This window comes from Littorina saxatilis, linkage group LG9 (genome assembly GCF_037325665.1).
Source record: "Littorina saxatilis isolate snail1 linkage group LG9, US_GU_Lsax_2.0, whole genome shotgun sequence".
Taxonomy (NCBI): Eukaryota; Metazoa; Mollusca; class Gastropoda; order Littorinimorpha; family Littorinidae; genus Littorina; species Littorina saxatilis.
Genome location: NC_090253.1, coordinates 6,745,957 through 6,766,634, shown reverse-complemented (window position 1 = coordinate 6,766,634; position 20,678 = coordinate 6,745,957). Strand labels below are relative to the sequence as shown.

Sequence of the window (20,678 nt, the reverse complement as noted above, 5' to 3'; positions counted from 1 at the left end):
ACACACAAACACACACACAGACAATCATGCACCCGCACAAAGATTGACACACATGCATGGTGACACGCACATACCCACAAACATACACAGACACACACACTTCCCATTTCTCCCTATCCTGAGCTTGCTTTATGTCTTAATTTAATCCTGTATAAGATCCGCAAAATGTAACAGCTATATTCTAACACAACAAAATATCAACCACATGTGTACAGTCAGTAGCTGGTTCTGTTCCTTCTGGTGATTATCTCCCCTGCCATGGCCCCAAATTATTGATCACTTGTAACACAGCCATTTTTTCCACAGAAAAAAGAAAGTGCATGTCTACTTGACATATTTGTCTGTGTAGCATATGTTCATGTGTACGTGCGCACATCATGGTTTACTTGAAAAGCAAAGGGTCGATGATTAGCTGTGACAGATTCCTACACAATCTGTCTGCAGATCAAGAACCTGAAAGAACGCGGACAGATGTTCTTGGAGATTCCTGATTCATATTACAAGCTACTTCGTGAAAAGCTCAAGTCTTCAAAGGTCAAGGTCACAGAGGATATGGATGAAGTAAGTTTTGTAGGTTTGTAGGTGTTTTGTTGTTGTTGTTGTTTTTTACAGCTATCGATACACACATTATTAAGTGTATCTGCCTGCACGAAGTTATATCTGTTGAATCTTGTCACCTGCATTGATGCAGGGATGTCGTTAGGCGTCGGACATCGGATATATACCGATGAAAATCCCCAAATGTCCGATTCACATTGCCGCATGTCGGTCAGATGTCCTATCGTTTTAGCCCGAGCGTGGTCATTGTCTGATATGTACTCCATTCCTTCGGACAGGGCGATATTCGTTAATTTTCATTTCAAGATACAAATCTTCTAAAAGACCGAACGCTCTCGTGTTCAGCTGACTCTGAAGTTGCCAGTGCCGCGTGCGGATCTTTTCTTTTGTCGGGAATTCCCGAACCGTTTGCAGTATGCGCCGTTTGGGTATAACCGTCTCGGTGCAGCGCACTGATCTAAAAATAGTGGATTATTTTTAGATCAGTGCATGCTACAGATCTGTCGTCTGCTTTTGTTTTCGATACGAGACGAAGCACTGAATTATGCCGCTGAAAAAAAAAACTAAAGCGAGAGAAAGATCTTCTCAACAGCTGACAGCAAATGAAGCAAAAGATGCTTTCAACAGCTCCAATGATGCAGTTACCTGGTTTTTTTTTCATATATTGTGTCGACCTCTAGTCATGAATATCTTCTAGTCATGAAAATGCAACCCATTAATGATCATTTGTTTTCATCTTCTCAGTATTTCATTAGATCAAACCGATCATTTTGTTTTTCAACTTTTATCCAAATCATGCAGTTTGTAATCAAAGTAAGAGCTCTGAAGTTGTTCATGTTGGTTTCTTTTTTGTGGTTTCTTTGAAACTAAACAAATACAACATTATACGCACACTGTGTTGATGTATTTACTATATTATGTGTGTGTTCTACAGCGCGCGCGCGTGGGTGTGTGTGTGTGCGTGCGTGTGTGTGTGGGCGCATGACTTTGGAACAATTCCATGGAATGTGTTATAAGCTGTTGATGATGTAGCAGCTTTATCATTTGTTGAAGGGAAAAAACACAAGATTTTGGTTGTTGCAGCTTCAGCGCCTGCGGATCCTGATCGACTACGACGACAACGGCTATCTGCTGCAGATCTTCACCAAGAACCAGCAGGACCGCCCCACCATGTTCCTGGAGGTCATCCAGCGACACAACCACTCCGTGAGTTGCTTTTCCCAGGGCCCAACCGTGTGTCCCTACGTCCTATAAGCACTAGAGCAGAAGGGGTCTAAGTCAACCAAAAGTGGGTGCAGTCCCTGTAGGCGGTTTTTTCTGTATACAGGGAATGCACCCGGTTGCATTTCCTGTAAGAAAGTACGAAACTGCTCAATCTCGCGCCAAGCGCATGACTCGCCTCAGTGTCGCTTCAAAATGCGGTTCCTGTGTCAACTGACAGGAGGACTTGATGGATTTTCTCATTTCTTCAATGTGAAAAACACTGCTTCGAATAAAAACTAAAGAAAAGGATAGAAAGATATCAAACTTTACCGATGTGGCTATGCATCTCATGACTTTCAGGGAGATCAACGAAACACTACAGGAAATGCACCCAGGTGACTGCAGGTAGTGCACCTACAGGGAATCCACCCGGGTGACTGCAGGTAGTGCACCTACAGGGAATCCACCCGGGTGACTGCAGGTAGTGCACCTACAGGGAATCCACCCGGGTGACTGCAGGTAGTGCACCTACAGGGAATCCACCCGGGTGACTGCAGGTAGTGCACCTACAGGGAATCCACCCACTGCTGGTCAACTGAGACCCCTTCTGCAGCACTAAAACCAAAAAACGTACTTGAAATTCATGGGAAGGGTCCAACAGCGCACTAAAACTAAATAAAGCGGGTCCAGGGACGCCTGACATATTCGTTACCATGCGTACCATCAGTACTGTTTTGAGAAAATGTTCTGCCAGATACCAACGCACATTTACAGAGTTAGTCTTACCCATATGACCGTTGTTTTTGTAAAGGGCTCCCCGAGTGTCAAAAAGTGGCATTACTTTAAAATGAGTGCTCCAGGGGTATTGTGTTGGCGACAAATGTACTGCCCGAAAGCAAGAATTTGAACTGCCGAAGGGCTCACACTTCCATCGACCCTTGTCTGCATAGAGGTTATACAGTGGTGGTACCTGGGATGAAAGGACACCCTTTGGACAAGTTAAAAGTGTCCCTACATTACAGGTGGCCTGTCATGACAGGTATATTTTGGTCAAGATAATAGACAGGGACTCCAGGTGTCCTTTCATGGGAGGTGTCCACTCGTCAGAGGGGCCTTACATGGCAGGTACCAATGTACCAGCTGGAGGGCTCTTAGCTGCTACTCACATATCTGTCTTTGTGTTACAGGGTTTTGGTGCTGGTAACTTCAAGTCCCTGTTTGAAGCCATTGAAGGGGATCAAGCCGAGCGAGGGAATCTGTGAGGCGTCGGTGAGGCGTCGGTGAGGTGTCAGTGAGCGCTGTTGAACTGCAAGCACTGTTGTACGATCACGGAACAGGCCAAAAACAGAACTGCATTTGTGAAAGCTGATTTTCGCTGGGTTAAATTTTTTTTTTTAATTTCTGATATCATATCATGTGTCTTCCAAAATGTGAAAAATATTAACCTTGGTATTATTGTTACTGTTTCAATGTGTGGATTTGAGGAAGGGAATGAAGTGGTGATGGTGATGGTGATATTTTCTCTGTATTGTGATTAACAATAGTATACATTCCAACAAATCTGATCAAGAGTTTGAATTACTATTCTTGCCAAGGTGAGATTTAAGCCAGTCTACAGTATTCTTGTCAAGACTTTGTTATATGTACATAAACAAAAATGTTACGTAGATAGTTTCCACCTCCTCAGTTTTATCGATTTATTAGATATATATATTCAGGTCAACATTTGTTTTTTTTTGTTTTTATCTATTTGCATTTTACTTTTGATCGAGTGTAATAAATGCAGGATTATAAGTATAGTCTGTGAAAAACTGATGAAGGGTGTAGGCGATTGTTCCTTGTGTAAAGTGAAGTGAGTGCTTTTTACATTTAGTCAAGTTTTGACTAAATGTTTTAACATAGAGGGGGAATCGAGACGGGGGTCGTGGTGTATGTGTGTCTGTCTGTCTGTCTGTGCGTGTGTGTGTGTGTGTAGAGCGATTCAGAGTAAACTACTGAACCAATCTTTATGAAATTTTACATGAGAGTTCCTGGGTATGATATCCCCAGACGGTTTTTTTTCATTTTTTGGATAAATGTCTTTGATGACATCATATCCGGCTTTTTGTAAAAGTTGAGGCGGCACTGTCACACCCTCATTTTTCAATCAAATTGATTGAATTTTTGGCCAAGCAATCTTCGACGAAGGCCGGACTATGGTATTGCATTTCAGCTTGGAGGCTTAAAAATTAAATAATGACTTTGGTAATTAAAAATCTGAATTGTAATTAAAATATATTTTTTTATAAAACAATCCAAAATTATGTTCATCTTATTCTTCATCATTTTCTGATTCCAAAAACATATAAATAAGTCCGTCGCGATATAACCTTGAACGGTTGAAAACGACGTTAAACACCAAATAAAGAAAGAAAGAAAGAAAGATATAAATAAGTTATATTCGGATTAAAAACAAGCTCTGAAAATTAAAAATATAAAAATTATGATTAAAATAAAATTTCCGAAATCGATTTAAAAACTATTTTATCTTATTCCTTGTCAGTTCCTGATTCCAAAAACATATAGATAAATGTTTGGATTAAAAATACGCTCAGAAAGTTAAAACGAACAGAGGTACAGAAAAGCGTGCTATGCAGCACAGCGAAACCACTACCGCGCTAAACAGGCTCGTCAATTTCACTGCCTTCTACGGACTACTGTCATTGTGAAAAAATGCACAGCGTTCAGTTTCATTCTGTGAGTTCCACAGCTTGAGTAAATGTAATTTCGCCTTACGCGACTTGTTTGAAGTTATTTATTTATTAAGGAGATTTCTATAGCGCATAACTAAAAGCACTATGCGCTTGGATTGCTAGTGTTCAATTTTTATGATGCTTAAACTTTGACAATCATTTTCTGTGTCTATTCATTTTGACCAATGCCACTAGTATTGTGCATTTTAGGCCATATGTTTGCGGGTTTTTTTTTTCTCTAATTGTGATTTGTTTAAGAACCAGTGTGATAATTATGGTAAAAAACTGCAGAGATATTATGTTTTTAACTTTAACTTCGACCTTTTGTTGTTGCATTTTTTGGGGGGATAGGGCAAGGGGGAGGATTTCAACAGATTTTTGTGAGGAAAGACATACTGTAAGAAATTTTGAAGCAATTCTGCTGTTTTCAGCTGCTCTTTTTATAAAATGGATTTTTTTTTCATCTTTTTGTTCATCAAAATGAATGTCTAAAGAAAGGGTGATTGGAAATTTGCCGAAAGAGAGTTGAAACTATATAGCTGTGTACAGAAAGTAGTGTGATAGGATTCAGTGGCAGTTGCAGTGTGTATAGACAATGATATGACCCTGATGTCATAATGTGCCTGGCCCTCTTGGCAGCTGTGTTGCAAGTGACAGTATACATAATAATGAGGTTGGCCGTTCACCAACCCCATTGTGTGTTAAAGGCCCTCTCCGCCTCGTGAAAACTGTTTGCCTCACTCTCTCAGATCTGGTCAGGCTATAAGATATCCAGATCAACGTTAATTTTCCCTGCTCTAATGGGACTGGACAGCCCCTCCACTTGCTCACACCCCCAAAATCAACACCCGGACTGCTTGCTGTGGCCAGTTGGATTTTTTGGATGAATTAATTACCGAAAAACGCACTAATACCTTTTACGAAATTAATTCTTTAAAAAATACCACTGTGCATGTAGAGCACCCATGCTGTTTAGTTTTGGCACGTGAGCAAGTGGGGAATGGTCATGTCCCATACAATAGCGGGGCGGGGATATAGCTCAGTTGGTAGCGCGCTGGATTTGTATTCAGTTGGCCGCTGTCAGCGTGAGTTCGATCCCAGGTTCGGCGGAAATTTATTTCACAGAGTCAACTTTGTGTGCAGACTCTCTTCGGTGTCCGAACCTCCCCCCGTGTACACTACATTGGGTGTGCACGTTAAAGATCCCACGTTTGACAAAAGGGTCTTTCCTGGCAAAATTGCTTAGGCACAGTTAATAATTGTCTACCTATACCTGTGTGACTTGGAATAATAGGCCGTGAAAGGTAAATATGCGCCGAAATGGCTGCAATCTACTGGCCGTATAAAATTTCATCTCACACGGCATCACTGCAGAGCGCCTAGAACTGTACCCACCTAATATGCGCGATATAAAGACTCATTGATTGATTGATTGATTGAATAGCATGACCAGATCTGAGACGAGGCGGAGTGGTCCTTTAAGACTAAGAACAGTATGAATAATGGTGGCCCCATTTTGTGTTACATGTTCTGTGCCTTTACCTTGTTCTTCATGCAAAATCGTCTTTTATTCCTGTATATTATAGATGCGGTTATTACCTAATGGTCTGCTTTGCGTTGTTTACTTTTTGCGTATGTCCTGTTCTTCATAAAAAGTCAATGACAATGTTCTGGTCATTAGTTTTATGAGCTTGATGTTTGCTTTCAGTGGATTTCTTTTTCTGAGGAGATAGGGGGGGGGGGGGGGGGGATTCTTAGTACAGTGCATGTTTATCAGTATTTGTATACATTTTTTTGCAAACTTATCAGAAGTGCAATCAGAGATTGAAGGATAAATTCTAGCAGAGGAATTTATGCTCTATGCAACGTTATGCTCTGTGCAATTTTTGTGGTATCGCTTTATTTGTCTGAATCTCAGTATCCTTGTACCTTCACATTCCTACCTTTATCGTGATTTGCATGCAGTGATGAAATAATGATGCAGGTACTTTTATTTGCTGATTTTTATACAGAGAATCACATCTATAAATATATATACAGATGAACATTTATCTTATACTTGCATGTTGAAATATGGACCGGATATGTATATTTTTCAGAAGATTATTATCTATCACTTGACAAAAAAATGTATTCAGAGTGGTGTATTGTGGGCGTGGTGTTATTTTATCCCGAATCAATAAAACATCTGTGATTCTCAACCACCTTGAGAGTGGAGTTAATATTGGAGTGAAAGTTTACTGTGCCACATCATTCATACAACAGATGTTTGACCCAGAGGCCCATGAAATAAGATGTGTTTGTGTTTAAAGATAATGCAGTGAAGTAGCCATTTTGGATAAGTTCATTTCTTACGAATTTCTTGAGAAGTCCGAGGGACAGAGCGACGATTGAATACAGTGGAACCTCCCTTTTAAGAGACCCCCCCCCCCCCCCTTTTAAGACATTGGTTTTTTTCAGACTTTCATTTTTTTCATTACTTTATTGTCCCATTGCTGGGAAATTCGGGTCGCTTCCTCCCAGTGGAAAGCTAGCAGCAACGGAGTCGCGCTACCCAGGTGTCTGCGTGTTTAGGTGTATTCAGCCACCTGCACTTATGGCAGAATGACCAAGGTCTTTTATGGCTTCCGTCACGTCTCTGGGTCTGCACATAAAGTTGACCCGTGTTCGTCCCGGCCCAAATTCGAACCTGCGACCTTTCGATCACAAGTCCAGTGCTCTACCAACTGAGCTACCGTAAATTTACAGTTTCTGTAAATAACATCTGTAAATTTACCTCCATTTTAAGACTCGCTCCTTTTTAACTCATTGTCTCCCAGGTACGGATTTATCTGTACCCACTCATATGGCTCTATCTGACCAGATACAGATATATTCGCCCAGGCGGTTAGCTTCAGTCAGTTCCTGTAACGTCCATCTAACGCCTGCATTCCAGCGTGTTGATACAGTTACTACACAGTTACTACAATTTTGATTGACCTGCTGCAGCACAGCTGGTCTCGGCTAAAAAAAAACCTCGGTCAACGTAGGTGGGGTAGAAAGTGTTGAGACCTCATTTTCTCAGATTTTTAGGTCTTAAAAGGGGGGTTCCACTGTATCAGTGTCAAGAGATATAGAAACTATCAAGGACATGATTTGGGAATATGCAAAAGAAGAAAGGACATTTGCTGGGCTGTAATTTACACACACATCATAACTATCTTTCTTTCTTTCTTTATTTGGTGTTTAACGTCGTTTTCAACCACGAAGGTTATATCGCGACGAGGGAAAGGGGGGAGATGGGATAGGGGAAAAGGGGGGCAGATGGGATAGAGCCACTTGTTAAGTGTTTCTTGTTCACAAAAGCACTAATCAAAAAATTGCTCCAGGGGCTTGCAACATAGTACAATATATGACCTTACTGGGAGAATGCAAGTTTCCAGTACAAAGGACTAAACATTTCTTACATACTGCTTGACTAAAATCTTTACAAACATTGACTATATTCTATACAAGAACCACTTAACAAGGGTAAAAGGAGAAACAGAATCCGTTAGTCGCCTCTTACGACATGCGGGGTGCAGAGAAATAAGGATGTGGAAAAGAAGACTTTTGGTAAGTGAAATAAAGGTGATGGATCCAGTCAGGTAGAAATAAGACAACAAGAAAAGAATTGGAAAACTGCAGGGAATAGTAGGGAGAGTTTTCTTGGAAGGAAATATAGGTGAAAGGACTGGTAAGGCAGAAATAAGACAAAAGAAGAGAAGTAAAGGGGTGGGGTAGCTCTGTTTAAACGCTCCCGCCGCGTGAAGGCGACCCCATGGGAGCCACCATAACTAATAATGCTAATTAATAAGATCAGACTGAGTTGGATAAAGGTTGAAAAACAAGAGAATTGTGTACTCGCCAATACAAGCACAGCACACACCAAAATATGTCAAATTTTCGCCTATGGAGGCTTCTTCATGGCTTGCAAACAAACAAATACAAACAGAAACAAAAGCAGCACGGAACCAAAAAGGGATGAAAAAGAATATGGAGGGAAATATAAAGAGAAGGAAAAAGTTGCTTTCAATAAGCTGCGTATGAAACCTGACTTCCAACAGTTTTTCAGTGGTCACAATTGTTCATACCACTAGCAGGAGAAATCCGTACAAGTTTGCAGGACACTAAAATCTGAAATCTGTCAAATGTGTTTAAAATTCCCTGCTCCAATGGGCAAAAAAGTAAGACGGAAACAAAAGCAAACAGTCAGTGACAGTGTCAGTGAGGAAAAAATTGTTTGTTTGTTTGTTTATTTGTTGCTTAACGTCCAGCCGACTACGTAGAGCCATATCAGGACGAGGAAGGGGGGGATGAAGGGGGCCACTTGTCAAGCGATTCCTGTTTACAAATGCACTAACCCATTACTTGTGTCCCAGCAGGCTTTAGTAAAACTAAATTAATACCTACTGGAAGATTACCAGTTTCCAGTATGTTAAAATAGGCTTAACCTATCTACTGCTGGGCTTACATCAGAACACTAACAGATTAAACTATACATGAATCGCGAGACAAGCGACAAGAGAAGAGATTTTTTGGAAAAAATACAGGTGAATGAGCAAGAAGGCAGAAAAAAGAAAAGAATTCATGAAGAAAAAGAGAGCATGACAGGAAAGAGGAACCAAAAATCTACTTAACAGCAAACTAGAAAGCTCCTGCGGTTCCAAAAACAGGAGGGGCCTTTAATTTCATAACCGCAGTGCCCCACTGCGGGAAGGAAAAAATTAGTGCATGAGAAAATTACAGTCTGCGAAGTTACCCAAACACTGTATTTAAAATTTGAATGACAGGTTTAAACACTAAGGTATTCCTTCCTGGCGTGCACAGACATAATAACAAACTCAAACCAAGCTGAACTGTATTCTCAGCAGCTTCTATAAGTTCTATGTGTGTGTGTGTGTGTGTGTGTGAAAAATTGCATATTTCACATGTTGCATCAGCATTCTATAACACTTCACAAGGGACTGACACACAACATATGTATGCATATGACTTTGTAACTCCCAAGTTCAAGCACCCTTGAAATGCCATGCGTTCTTCAACCAAACTCTTTATTTCAAAATAGACAGTTTTTTGGAAATAACTCCCCATCAGGTTTGTATGGGTTATGGAAGAGTGAATACCCTTGCTTTTCCTCTGACAAATAACTTCACAGTGCTCCTGTCCACATGTTTCAGACACCCCTTGCTGGTGATTGGCCCCTCCAATGTTTGTCCAAGTATAAAGCAAGAGCATTCACTTTTCACAACCCAGGTCCCACTGGGTGGCCGAGTGGTAACGCACTTGCGCTCGGAAGCGAGAGGTTGCGAGTTCGACCCTGGGTCAGGGTGTTAGCAATTTTCTCCCCCCTTTTCTAACCTAGGTGGTGGGTTCAAGTGCTAGTCTTTCGGATGAGACAAAAAACCGAGGTCCCTTCGTGTACACTACATTGGGGTGTGCACGTTAAAGATCCCACGATTGACAAAAGGGTCTTTCCTGGCAAAATTGTATAGGCATTGATAAAAAATGTCCACCAAAATACCCGTGTGACTTGGAATAATAGGCCGTGAAAAGTTGGATATGCGCCGAAATGGCTGCGTTCTGCTGGTCGATGTGAATGCGTGATGTATTGTGTACAAAATTCCATCTCACACGGCATAAATAGATCCCTGCGCCTTGAGTCCGAGTCTGGAGATACGCGCGCGATATAAGACTTCATATACCGGTAACTAAATTCAAACCAGACAGTAACTTTGGGAATTCGTCTATTCAGGGTGTGCCTTTGATTCTTTTCGCCGTCATGAAATGATCTCTCAACAGTGAATGGGAGTAGGAAAAGACTTCACATGGTATCCAAATACATTTTCTCTACTTCTCAAGAAGACTTTGAACAAAAGAGTATCATTTGTTTTCTTTTTTTGAGTCACTTGAGAAAAAGTGACTCTATGTAATCGGTCAGTGTTAGTCTGTCCGGCCGGCCGGCCGGACGGCCGGCCGGCCGTCCGTAGACACCACCTTAACGTTGGACTTTTCTCGGAAACTATCAAAGCGATCGGGCTCATATTTTGTTTAGTCGTGACCTCCAATGACCTCTACACTTTAACGATGGTTTCGTTGACCTTTGACCTTTTCAAGGTCACAGGTCAGCGTCAAAGGAAAAATTAGACATTTTATATCTTTGACAAAGTTCATCGGATGTGATTGAAACTTTGTAGGATTATTCTTTACATCAAAGTATTTACATCTGTAGCCTTTTACGAACGTTATCAGAAAAACAAGGGAGATAACTAGCCTTTTCTGTTCGGCAACACACAACTTAACGTTGGGCTTTTCTCGGAAACTATAAAAGTGACCGGGCTCAAATTTTATGTGAACGTGACTCATTGTGTTGTGAATAGCAATTTCTTCCTGTCCATCTGATGCCTCATATAATATTCAGAACTGCGAAAGTGACTCGATCGAGCGTTTGCTCTTCTTGTCTTTTAATAAAAGTAGTCTCTTAGCTACAGAGGTAACATGTCATAGTCGTACAAATTTCTCAACATACCGAAAAGTCAAGTCAAACAGTTATCTTTTCCCGAGGAATCTGCATAAATCCGGGCTTGTTCCCAGAGTGCCTTCAGGTAAACAGTCACACAATAAGTACTCGTACTCGCATGCAGAGGATTCTAGTGCAGCTTGAAGATTTCATGCAATGACTGAACAGTATCTATCAATCTATGGTGTTACGGGATATGGAATTTACATTTTAACACTTAGTTTTACCACCTGGTTTCTACAGGTATGGTTATGAAACAAATAATAATAATAATAATAAATGAGCATTTATATAGCGCAACATCATAACTTTACAATTATGCTCTTTGCGCTTGACACATTTAAAATTAAAACACAGTTATACAAGCATTTACATCTACATTCATAGTCAGCAACGCTTAATTAAAAGCATACACCATCAAACATACATTACAAAAGATTCTTGCCAGAGCAGTAATCGGTCATCATGCTTGCTAGAATCACCACACACACACACACACTGACAACAACATCATACCCAGGGAGAATGACTGGGTAATGGAGCTAGCAATCTGCCAAACTAGCCTCTTCTTACAAGTACCAAAATTCTAGCATGATCACAGATAACTACACTGGCATGAATAAAAAAAATAAGAAAGGTATGATGTTGGAACATTTAATTATTGACAGTCATAATACAACAATATGTTCACAGATATATCGACCCAGCAGTCTGTTAGGTGCACAGACCAACACTAATTAGACAACACTAATTAGACAACACTTATCTTGACAAAATGTTCAGACGCTGGGTCGATATATCTGTGAACATAATGTTTTGCTAATAATTAAACGTTCCAACAACATACCTTTCTTGGGTTTTTTATTCTGAATGTTGGAACGTTGGCAGTCTACTTGTTTTTGGATTTCTGCACTTGGCGACAAATTGCTGATTTCATTTCCAATATTTTCAGTATGTTAACAGGAAAATATTGGTTATTGCTGGTTAATACAATCCCTGTGACCCCCCCCCCCCCCCCCAATGCGTTGCTAAGATACAACAGCCTCAAAACCTTATTTTGAAACAGAAAAAAAACATCTAAGTTCCTAACATTAGTAACAACAACAGCAACAACATCAAAGCAAACAGACCCAAGAAGTCTTTCAACTGACAATATACATTATGCATCAAACCTAAGCGAAACACTATGCATTACTACACATACCATAATATCAGGTAGCACAGCACTGCACGATGACAGTAAGATCCAAGTCAGTAACAGTCCATGTTTTGTCTCGTATGAAACATTTGAAGAACACATTTGGCACACGCCGCTACAGAAATCAACATTTCAGCAGCAAAATGAAAAAGAAATCCTTGCTTATTCTACTTCTAGCCCTAAAGCTCAAAGCCAAAATGACTCTTTCACTACAGTTTTATGAACTACCTGCTAAACTTCTTTTGCTGATTATGCTACTGATTATCACCACGTAAAAAACACACACACAAAAACAACAAAGAATACAGATTTCCTGTTGCTTGCTTTCTGGGTTAGTTTGGTGTTTAGTGGCATATTCAGTGATTCACGCATGTTCAAGTTTACATACATGTACGTGTGTGTGTTTGTGAGGGACTTGGATTGGGGTAGTTGAGGGTAGCTGTGTGCAAGATGGATGGCAGTAAGACTGTGTGTGTGTGTGTGTGAGGGACTTGGATTGGGGTAGTTGAGGGTAGCTGTGTGCAAGATGGATGGCAGTAAGTGTGTGTGTGTGTGTGAGGGACTTGGATTGGGGTAGTTGAGGGTAGCTGTGTGCAAGATGGATGGCAGTAAGACTGTGTGTGTGTGTGACGCTTTTGGACATTATACAGCACAGTACACGAGATTACTTTGCCGAGACTGGATCAGCTAGAGGACCGAGACTATAACCAGCTGCCATCTCGTCATAAAATATGACGTCATGACAAGAAGGCGACGTCATGACAAGAAGGCGTAACACATTCCACGTTTTGATTTTGCTCGCATCGATACACGTATTGTGAAATATTGTAATATCGCCAAAGAAAAGCGATGCTTGTGTATGTTGTTGGTTAAAACACAAGAAGATTTCTTGTGACTTTGGTCAAATAAAAGAATAGTAAATTGTACTATGGTGTTGTGTTTTGACTGAATGAATGGAACTAGATTGTGAGTGGACCTTCACAAGTCAGTGCTCATCCAAAGAAAGAAGAAGTACCAACTGTCTTTTGTAACATTTGAGAACAAAAGGGCAGGCGCTTTTCTTGTGGGGGGGCCGTAAACTCACGAACCTGTTTGAGGTAGGTTTACCTATTAACATCTATAGTAACAGATGCATCACACAACGATGTACCCGGAGGTCTTCGAGCGGCACGAATCCCTCGTCACATTCTAATAGAATTTGTAATTTCGATGCAGGTTTTGACCGGTGCAAATCTAGGCAGCCATCTTCATCATCATCATCCGTTGGTCAATTGAAGGCTGATGACTGTGTGAAATTGTGTGTGCATGTTTATTGTTTGGGAAAGTTAGGACCGCTGATATTAACATATGTTTCTCTTTGGTCCAGGTTCAATAACAAGTTCAACTAACGTTCAATAACCAGTTCAACGTTAAAGAACAAGTTCAATCTTTCTTCTGGAGTCAAGCCCCATCCTCGAGGCTCCTCCCTAACTCCAACCCCTCCTTCCTTCATCACCTAAACGTACTCCGGAACTAACTGGAGTCCTTCATCTTGATTCTTCAGCATCTCTTCCTCGCCGACGCCAGAGCGCATGGGTGCACGAGTCATTCCAGAGTGTAGAGAGCCGATCGTCTCCGCCCCAGGCCAGGCAGTTCAGAAGTCACAGCACATTTGCATCTCATGAGAGGGAGATCCCTGCGGACTTCGAGGGGAAAAAGACTTAGACGCGCATTCCTCGCCGAGCAGTACAAACTGTGTGATACTAGCTCCACCTTACTTGAACGCTGAAACCATCCAAGCTCGAGCAGTGCACAGACACTCTTGTACGGACCCATGCCTACTTGGCCGAGAAAGATAAGCAAAGAATAATACTAAGTCACATCATATCCATCTGTTGGCATCATTAAATTGATACGTTTAACTTTCATCAGTCTTTGTTGACTACTCCTCAAAGAGCTCCTTTCTACTATCATCCTCACTTTCCTTTATACGTACACCTAAACACATATATAAGTTTAACCCGACTCATAACAGATCAACAAGAACCTAAAATAACGGCGATCACAGTCTGCCAGTAGTATAACCCCCTAGACTATATTACAGTGAGAGCCAGGGTTTGTCACAGTGTGTGTGTGAGGGACTTGGATTGGGGTAGTTGAGGGTAGCTGTGTGCAAGATGGATGGCAGTAAGTGTGTGTGTGCATAAAGCAACCACTGTGTTTCTCGTTTCACTGTAAGCCTATTTCTTTGTTGTCCATGGTCGCTCTTTTTTTCTGTGACCATGCAGGTCAGTCAAAGCTTTCTTTGGTGGCACAAGCTCGTCAGTGACACCATGACGCTTCTTGCGCTTGCCAGAACTCATGTAATCGTCTTCATCAAAGGCACGAGGATCGGCCGGCTGCCCCCGACTGAACTGAGCCACAGGGTGATACAACTGTCCCTCCCCACCTTCTCCACCCCCACCCCCTCCTTGAAACTGAAAACCTGAGTCTCCCCGGCCAAAGGCTTGACCTGAATTCTCCTCGGCGTCTACGGCGCCGGATCTGTCAGTGTAGCGACCGAGCGGAACATTGCTCCTGTCGTGAAAGAATCGACACTTGGCACCCAGGTGGCACAAGCCTTTCTTGAACTTGAAGCACACTTGCTTGGAGGCTGGCTTTTTGGGAGCAGCTTCTGTGAGTGGCACGTGTTTCTCCAGGATTCCCAGTTTGGCCTGCTCGGCCTGTCTGAAAGGGTTCCCAAACACTGAACACGTGCCGCCGGAGACAGCTTCCTCCTCTCCAGTCTGCAGAAGAGGGGCAGGGAGCTTGGAGCTGGCTTGAAGAAAAGGGTTGGGTAACTTGGGGACATGCTGAGTTGTGTCAGAGTTATCCTCCCCTTCACCACAGTCTTGTTCAGCGTCTGCGTCTGAGTCGTCCGAACTGTTGCCACCATCTTCGGCGAAGAAATTTACACTGGACTTTCCTTCCTCTGGGCTGGGCCTGCAAGGACAAAGGTCAAACCTGTTACCTTGGGACAAGTGATGGAACAATATAGCTATTTTGATGGACACGTGGGGGAATTCGGGGGCTGTGATTGGATGGTCTCAACATCATCATCAAAGCATAATGCTACGGAAGTCGGCCATTTTTGCCAATATCCAAAAGCATATTGGCAATAACAAAAGACGCATGGTTCCGGTTTACCCATCTAGCATCACATGATGTTAACAATCGACAACAGCATACACTGACAACTTGAAATTCTTCTCGGGAATGTTTTTCAGCTTTACAAATGTCCATAGCATACCCTTTTCTGCTAACTTCCCGATGAAACAGGACTAAACCAATTATTTTCTGTCCCTAAACACCACAAAATGCCCAAAGTCGAAAGATGTACAAACAGGGGAGTAAAACGGAACAGCCGTTTTTGTGTGCCTGTGTGAGCATTGATGCCGACTGACACAAACTTTCGCATTCGGCTTTTCTTTTCTCGTAACTCCACACTAAATACCCCACTTCCCCTCTGAAGTATTGATGTACAACCCATGGCACTAACATTCATGTAGTCGTTTATAACTGAGGTTGAAAAATTCGCTTCATGACGAGACAAGTATAAATGCCATTCACCCAAACTGAAAACTTCATGCCGTCTGCTCGCGTTGCCGGTACGGATTAGCTGTTCTCTTCTCCTCCCCTTGTTGCATCCTAGTTCTTCAGTTGTTTCTAGTTTTCTGTTGATGTTGTGTTTTGGTCTTCTTCATAAGTAGTCTTGTTGAAAATTTAAAAAAATCAAACTTCTTTTTGTTGTATACGAATGAACTAATAAAACGCTGTTTAACAGCTGTGTTGTCAAATCGAGGTTTTTTTTCAAAGTCAGTGTGGCGCCTGCGCAAAACTAATGCGCATAAGAAACGGCGTCTGCTATCAAAACCTGAGATCAACGCATCGACACAAAAACTATTTTGTAAGTTTGGAACAACAAAGCAAGGTCAGAACAGCTATATAATCGCTATTGTATTTTCAGCGTAGCAATAGGGTCCGATATTTAGACTCGAACAAGTATAATGCCGACGAGTCGAAGACGAGTCCCATTTTACTTGTTCGAGTCTTTATATCGGACCCTATTGCTACGCTGAAAACACAATAGCTGTTAATGTTCAGAAGCTCTCTTTTCCTTTAGCGCTCTAAATGCATACGACCTATGTAATACATGTGGTAGGTGAGAGTCATTCGGACCCCATCTCCTGGCACCGGAGAGAATAACAAGCATGAAAATGAACAAGCGACTTTCTCTTACTCTAACACATACATGTCGAATGCATTTAGAGCGCTTACCTTTTTTAATGACATATCTTTGAAAAGCACTCTGCCTCATTTGTTTATGATTATCACCTCATACAGCTGTCAGACCAATCCATGGGTTGGTGAGATATCTCAGTCTGTAGCAACGCTGCCGCTGGAACCAGTGGTCATTGACAGAGTATGTTCATCGAGGGATGATTTCCCAGCACCTCGTACAGCTGTCAGACTCCTCCCCTTTCTGACAACACAACACTTCATACAGCTGTCAGACCCCTCCCCTTTCTGTCAACACAATACCCCATACAGCTGTCAGACCCCTCCCCTTTCTGACAACACAATACCCCATAAAGTTGTCAAACCCCTCCCCTTTCTGACACCTCATAAAGCTGTCAGACTCCTCCCCTTTCTGACAACACAACACTTCATACAGCTGTCAGACTCCTCCCCTTTTTGACAACACAACACCTCATACAGCTGTCAGACTCCTCCCCTTTCTGACAACACAACACCTCATACAGCTGTCAGACCAATCCATGGGCTGGTGAGATATCTCAGTCTGTAGCAACGCTGTCGCTGGAACCAGTGGTCATTGACAGAGTATGTTCAACGAGGGATGATTTCCCAGCACCTCGTACAGCTGTCAGACTCCTCCCCTTTCTGACAACACAACACTTCATACAGCTGTCAGACCCCTCCCCTTTCTGACAACACAATACCCCATATAGCTGTCAGACCCCTCCCCTTTCTGTCAACACAACACCCCATGAAGTTGTCAGACCCCTCCCCTTTCTGACACCTCATAAAGCTGTCAGACTCCTCCCCTTTCTGACAACACAACACCTCATACAGCTGTCAGACTCCTCCCCTTTCTGACAACACACCTCATACTGCTGTCAGACCCCTCCCCTTTCTGACAACACTTCATACAGCTGTCAGATCACTACCCTTTCTAACAACACAACACCTCTTACAGCTGTCAGGTACCTCCTCTTTTCTGACAACACTTCATACAGCTGTCAGATCGCTACCCTTTCTGACAACACAACACCCCATACAGCTGTCAGACCCCTCCCCTTTCTGAAAACACAACACCTCAAACAGCTGTCAGACCCCTCCCCTTTCTGACAACACAGCACTTCAAACAGCTGTCAGACCCCTCCCCTTTCTGACAACACAACACCACATACAGCTGTCAGACTTCTCCCCTTTCTAACAACACAACACCTCCTACAGCTGTCAGACTCCTCCCCTTTCAGACAAGACCTCGTACAGCTGTCAGACTTCTCCCCTTTCTGACATCACAACACCTCATACAGCTGTCAGGTACCTCCCCTTTCTGACAACACTTCATACAGCTGTAAGATCACTACCCTTTCTGACAACACAACACATCATACAGCTGTCAGGTACCTCCCCTTTCTGACAACACATCATACAGCTGTCAGATCACTACCCATTCTGACAACACAACATCCCATACGGCTGTCAGACCCCTCCCCTTTCTGACAACACAACACCTCGTACAGCTGTCAGGCCCCCTACCCTTTCTGACAACACAGCACCTCATACAGCTGTCAGACTCCTCCCCTTTCTGACAACACAACACTTCATACAGCTGTCAGATTCCTCCCCTTTCTGACAACACAACACCTCGTACAGCTGTCAGACTCCTCCCCTTTCTGACAACACAACACCTCATACAGCTGTCAGACCCCTCCCCTTTTCGAAAACACCTTATATAGTTGACAGACTAACCCCCTTTTTGACAGCACCTCACAAAGCTGTTTGACGCCTTGTCTTCTGCTGTCAAACTATTACCCCCCCCCCCCCCCCCCCCTTTCTGACACCTCATACTGCAGCTTTCACACCCTAGCTCCCCTTCCTTACAACATCTCATACAGCTGTCAGATCCCTCCCCTTTTTATAGCACCTCATACACGGAGCTGTCTGACTCCTCCCTTTTCTGACAACACGTTATACAGCTGTTATGCAGGCCCCTTCCGTTTCTGAAAGTACCTAACACAGCTGACGGATTCATCCCCTTTTTAACAACACAACACCTTATAGTTTTACACATGTCTGACTCCTCACCTTTTTTCCAACGCCTTATACAACTATGGCAGGCCCCTTCCCTTTACTGAAAGAACCTTATAGTTATACAACTATGGCAGGCCCCTTCCCTTTACTGAAAGAACCTTATACAACTATGGCAGGCCCCTTCCCTTTACTGAAATAACCTTAGGCCCAAAAAAAAAGTCTGTTTACGGTAACCTGACCGACCCTATTGTTTTCGCGCGACCCTAGACTTTTTTTGGCATTTGAAAAAAAAAAAAAAAAAAATGACCTACCGACCCTATCTTTTTGGCCTATGTTACCGTAAACAACCTTTTTTTTTTTTTTTTGCCTTATACAACTATGTCAGGCCCCTTCCCTTTACTGATAGAACCTTATACAACTATGGCAGGCCCCTTCCCTTTACTGAAAGAACCTTATACAACTATGTCAGGCCCCTTCCCTTTACTGAAAGAACCTTATACAACTATGTCAGGCCCCTTCCCTTTACTGAAAGAACCTTATACAACTATGTCAGGCCCATTCCCTTTACTGAAAGAACCTTATATACAGCTGTCTGACTCCTTCCCTTTTTGACAACACAACACCTCATACAGACCCCTCCACTTCCTGGCACACCTCTTCTTCTAAATAAAAAGAAAACACACCAGTAACCAGGTTAGGTATGTTTAAATCAATATTTCGGCATGTAACTGCCTTTTTCAGAATGGTAACACCTCATCTTCTTCTTCATAGATTAGTGAGGAATTCCCTGTGCAGGAAAACTACCCTCATTCGGTAATTTTGACATAGAATTATGTCAGGGAATGCACCCACACTCATTGCCTCAAATTTCAAACTGAATAATTCAAGAAAACTAAACAAATGAATTACCCCAACCCCTAGAATTGACCTGTACAAGTCAAGCCTTTCTTATTCTGGCACCCTATTGTGGAACTCCATTCCTGATATAATTAAAATGCAAGTCAATGAAAAATCCATTCAAGGAACTCTACATGCTGTTTCTCTTGCAAACAAGTAAATAATTCTGTGATAATATTTCATCATTGCTTGATATTCATAATGTAATTTGAAATGTCTTTTTAAATGTTTGACATGTTAATTATGTAAATTGTATTGAATTTAACTTAAACTTCTATTTCTTCTTGTTATTAATCAAGTTACCCTCAATGGGCGAGGGCCGGGTGAAAAAAAAGCATGTTTACATTGCTTATTGAAGTTATTCTGTTACCCTCGATAAATAAAGTTCAATTTAATTCAATTCAATCTTGAACTTTAGTGTGTTAAATTCATAGCTCAGAATCGAGTGGATTTCTTTACTTATTTTTGATAAAGTCCCTTTAATCAAGCCAAAGAACAGTTGTCGTGAAACTAATTGACGGATTGAGCTCCAAACTTAAAGGCACAGTAAGCCTCCCGTAAACCATCACAGAGCTCCCCGAGCGTCTAAATACAGTACAAGCATACTTCCATTTGAACGCTCACCGAACGGGAACATCCTGGCTGCTTTCTGTCGAGCGTGAGACATTTTCAAAGAATTTATTTTCGTAGACTTGTTCCGTTAACAACAACGGCGCCTCGTTTTTGCGCTAGACCTAACTTTTAAAATCTAAATAATAAATTGACAGCTTGTTACACAAAAATTCTTTAATCATAAAAGAATTCGTTTTTCATCAAGACAAGATCAGAACAATTCGAAGTTGTGAAAGTTTAAAAAAAGAAAAGCCCGGAAGCAGGGTCACGCAAGGGTCGTAGCAGACGACGGCCGGTTTATCAGTGCAAATCGCCGTTCCTCTCAACAGTCAAAAGCCATCGCTAGAGTTCTTGTGAACCACAGCCGTTGTTTCGTGCATAAAAAAAACGTGCTATTGTAGATAAGCTCACGTCGAGTCGCATTCAAATGACTAACTATGACGACTGCATTGTGAAAAGGGAAAACTGGATCACACGGGTTCACGATGGCTCAGGGGTAAGATAAACCACGCAAAAATAAATTCTTTGAAAATTGTTCGCTCTTTACGGAGGGCACCTAGGATGTTCTCAATTGGTGAGTGTTTAAATGAAATGGTGTTTGTACTGTGTGTAAAAGCCTGACCGTATCTGTGATGGTTAA

General features: G+C 42.1%; 2 protein-coding genes and 2 long non-coding RNA genes across 5 annotated transcripts in view; 2 read left to right on the top strand and 2 right to left on the bottom strand.

Moving 5' to 3' along the window:
- LOC138975180 (4-hydroxyphenylpyruvate dioxygenase-like) overlaps positions 1 to 6,694 on the top strand; it is a 28,383-nt gene extending 21,689 nt beyond the window's left edge. For both annotated transcript variants that reach the window (XM_070347838.1, XM_070347839.1), the window contains 3 exons: positions 445 to 561; positions 1,642 to 1,764; positions 2,949 to 6,694. In XM_070347838.1, coding sequence (XP_070203939.1) covers positions 445 to 561; positions 1,642 to 1,764; positions 2,949 to 3,023 — 315 coding nt within the window. In that variant the 3' untranslated portion in view covers positions 3,024 to 6,694. The remainder of the gene's footprint in view (positions 1 to 444; positions 562 to 1,641; positions 1,765 to 2,948) is intronic.
- The window catches only part of LOC138975188 (uncharacterized), a 214,262-nt gene continuing 200,183 nt past the window's right edge, over positions 6,600 to 20,678 (bottom strand). The window contains exon 2 of the long non-coding RNA XR_011458539.1: positions 6,600 to 8,972. This is a non-coding gene — a long non-coding RNA (uncharacterized lncRNA). The remainder of the gene's footprint in view (positions 8,973 to 20,678) is intronic.
- Positions 13,067 to 14,134, top strand: LOC138975159 (uncharacterized). Its single transcript, XR_011458530.1, has 2 exons — positions 13,067 to 13,326; positions 13,596 to 14,134. It is a non-coding gene; the product is annotated as an uncharacterized lncRNA (long non-coding RNA).
- On the bottom strand, positions 14,220 to 15,190 carry LOC138975158 (uncharacterized; the record flags this gene model as incomplete). Its single annotated transcript, XM_070347823.1, is given in 1 exon segment — positions 14,220 to 15,190. A coding segment is annotated over 1 exon segment (742 nt), but the record flags the coding sequence as incomplete, so codon positions are not given.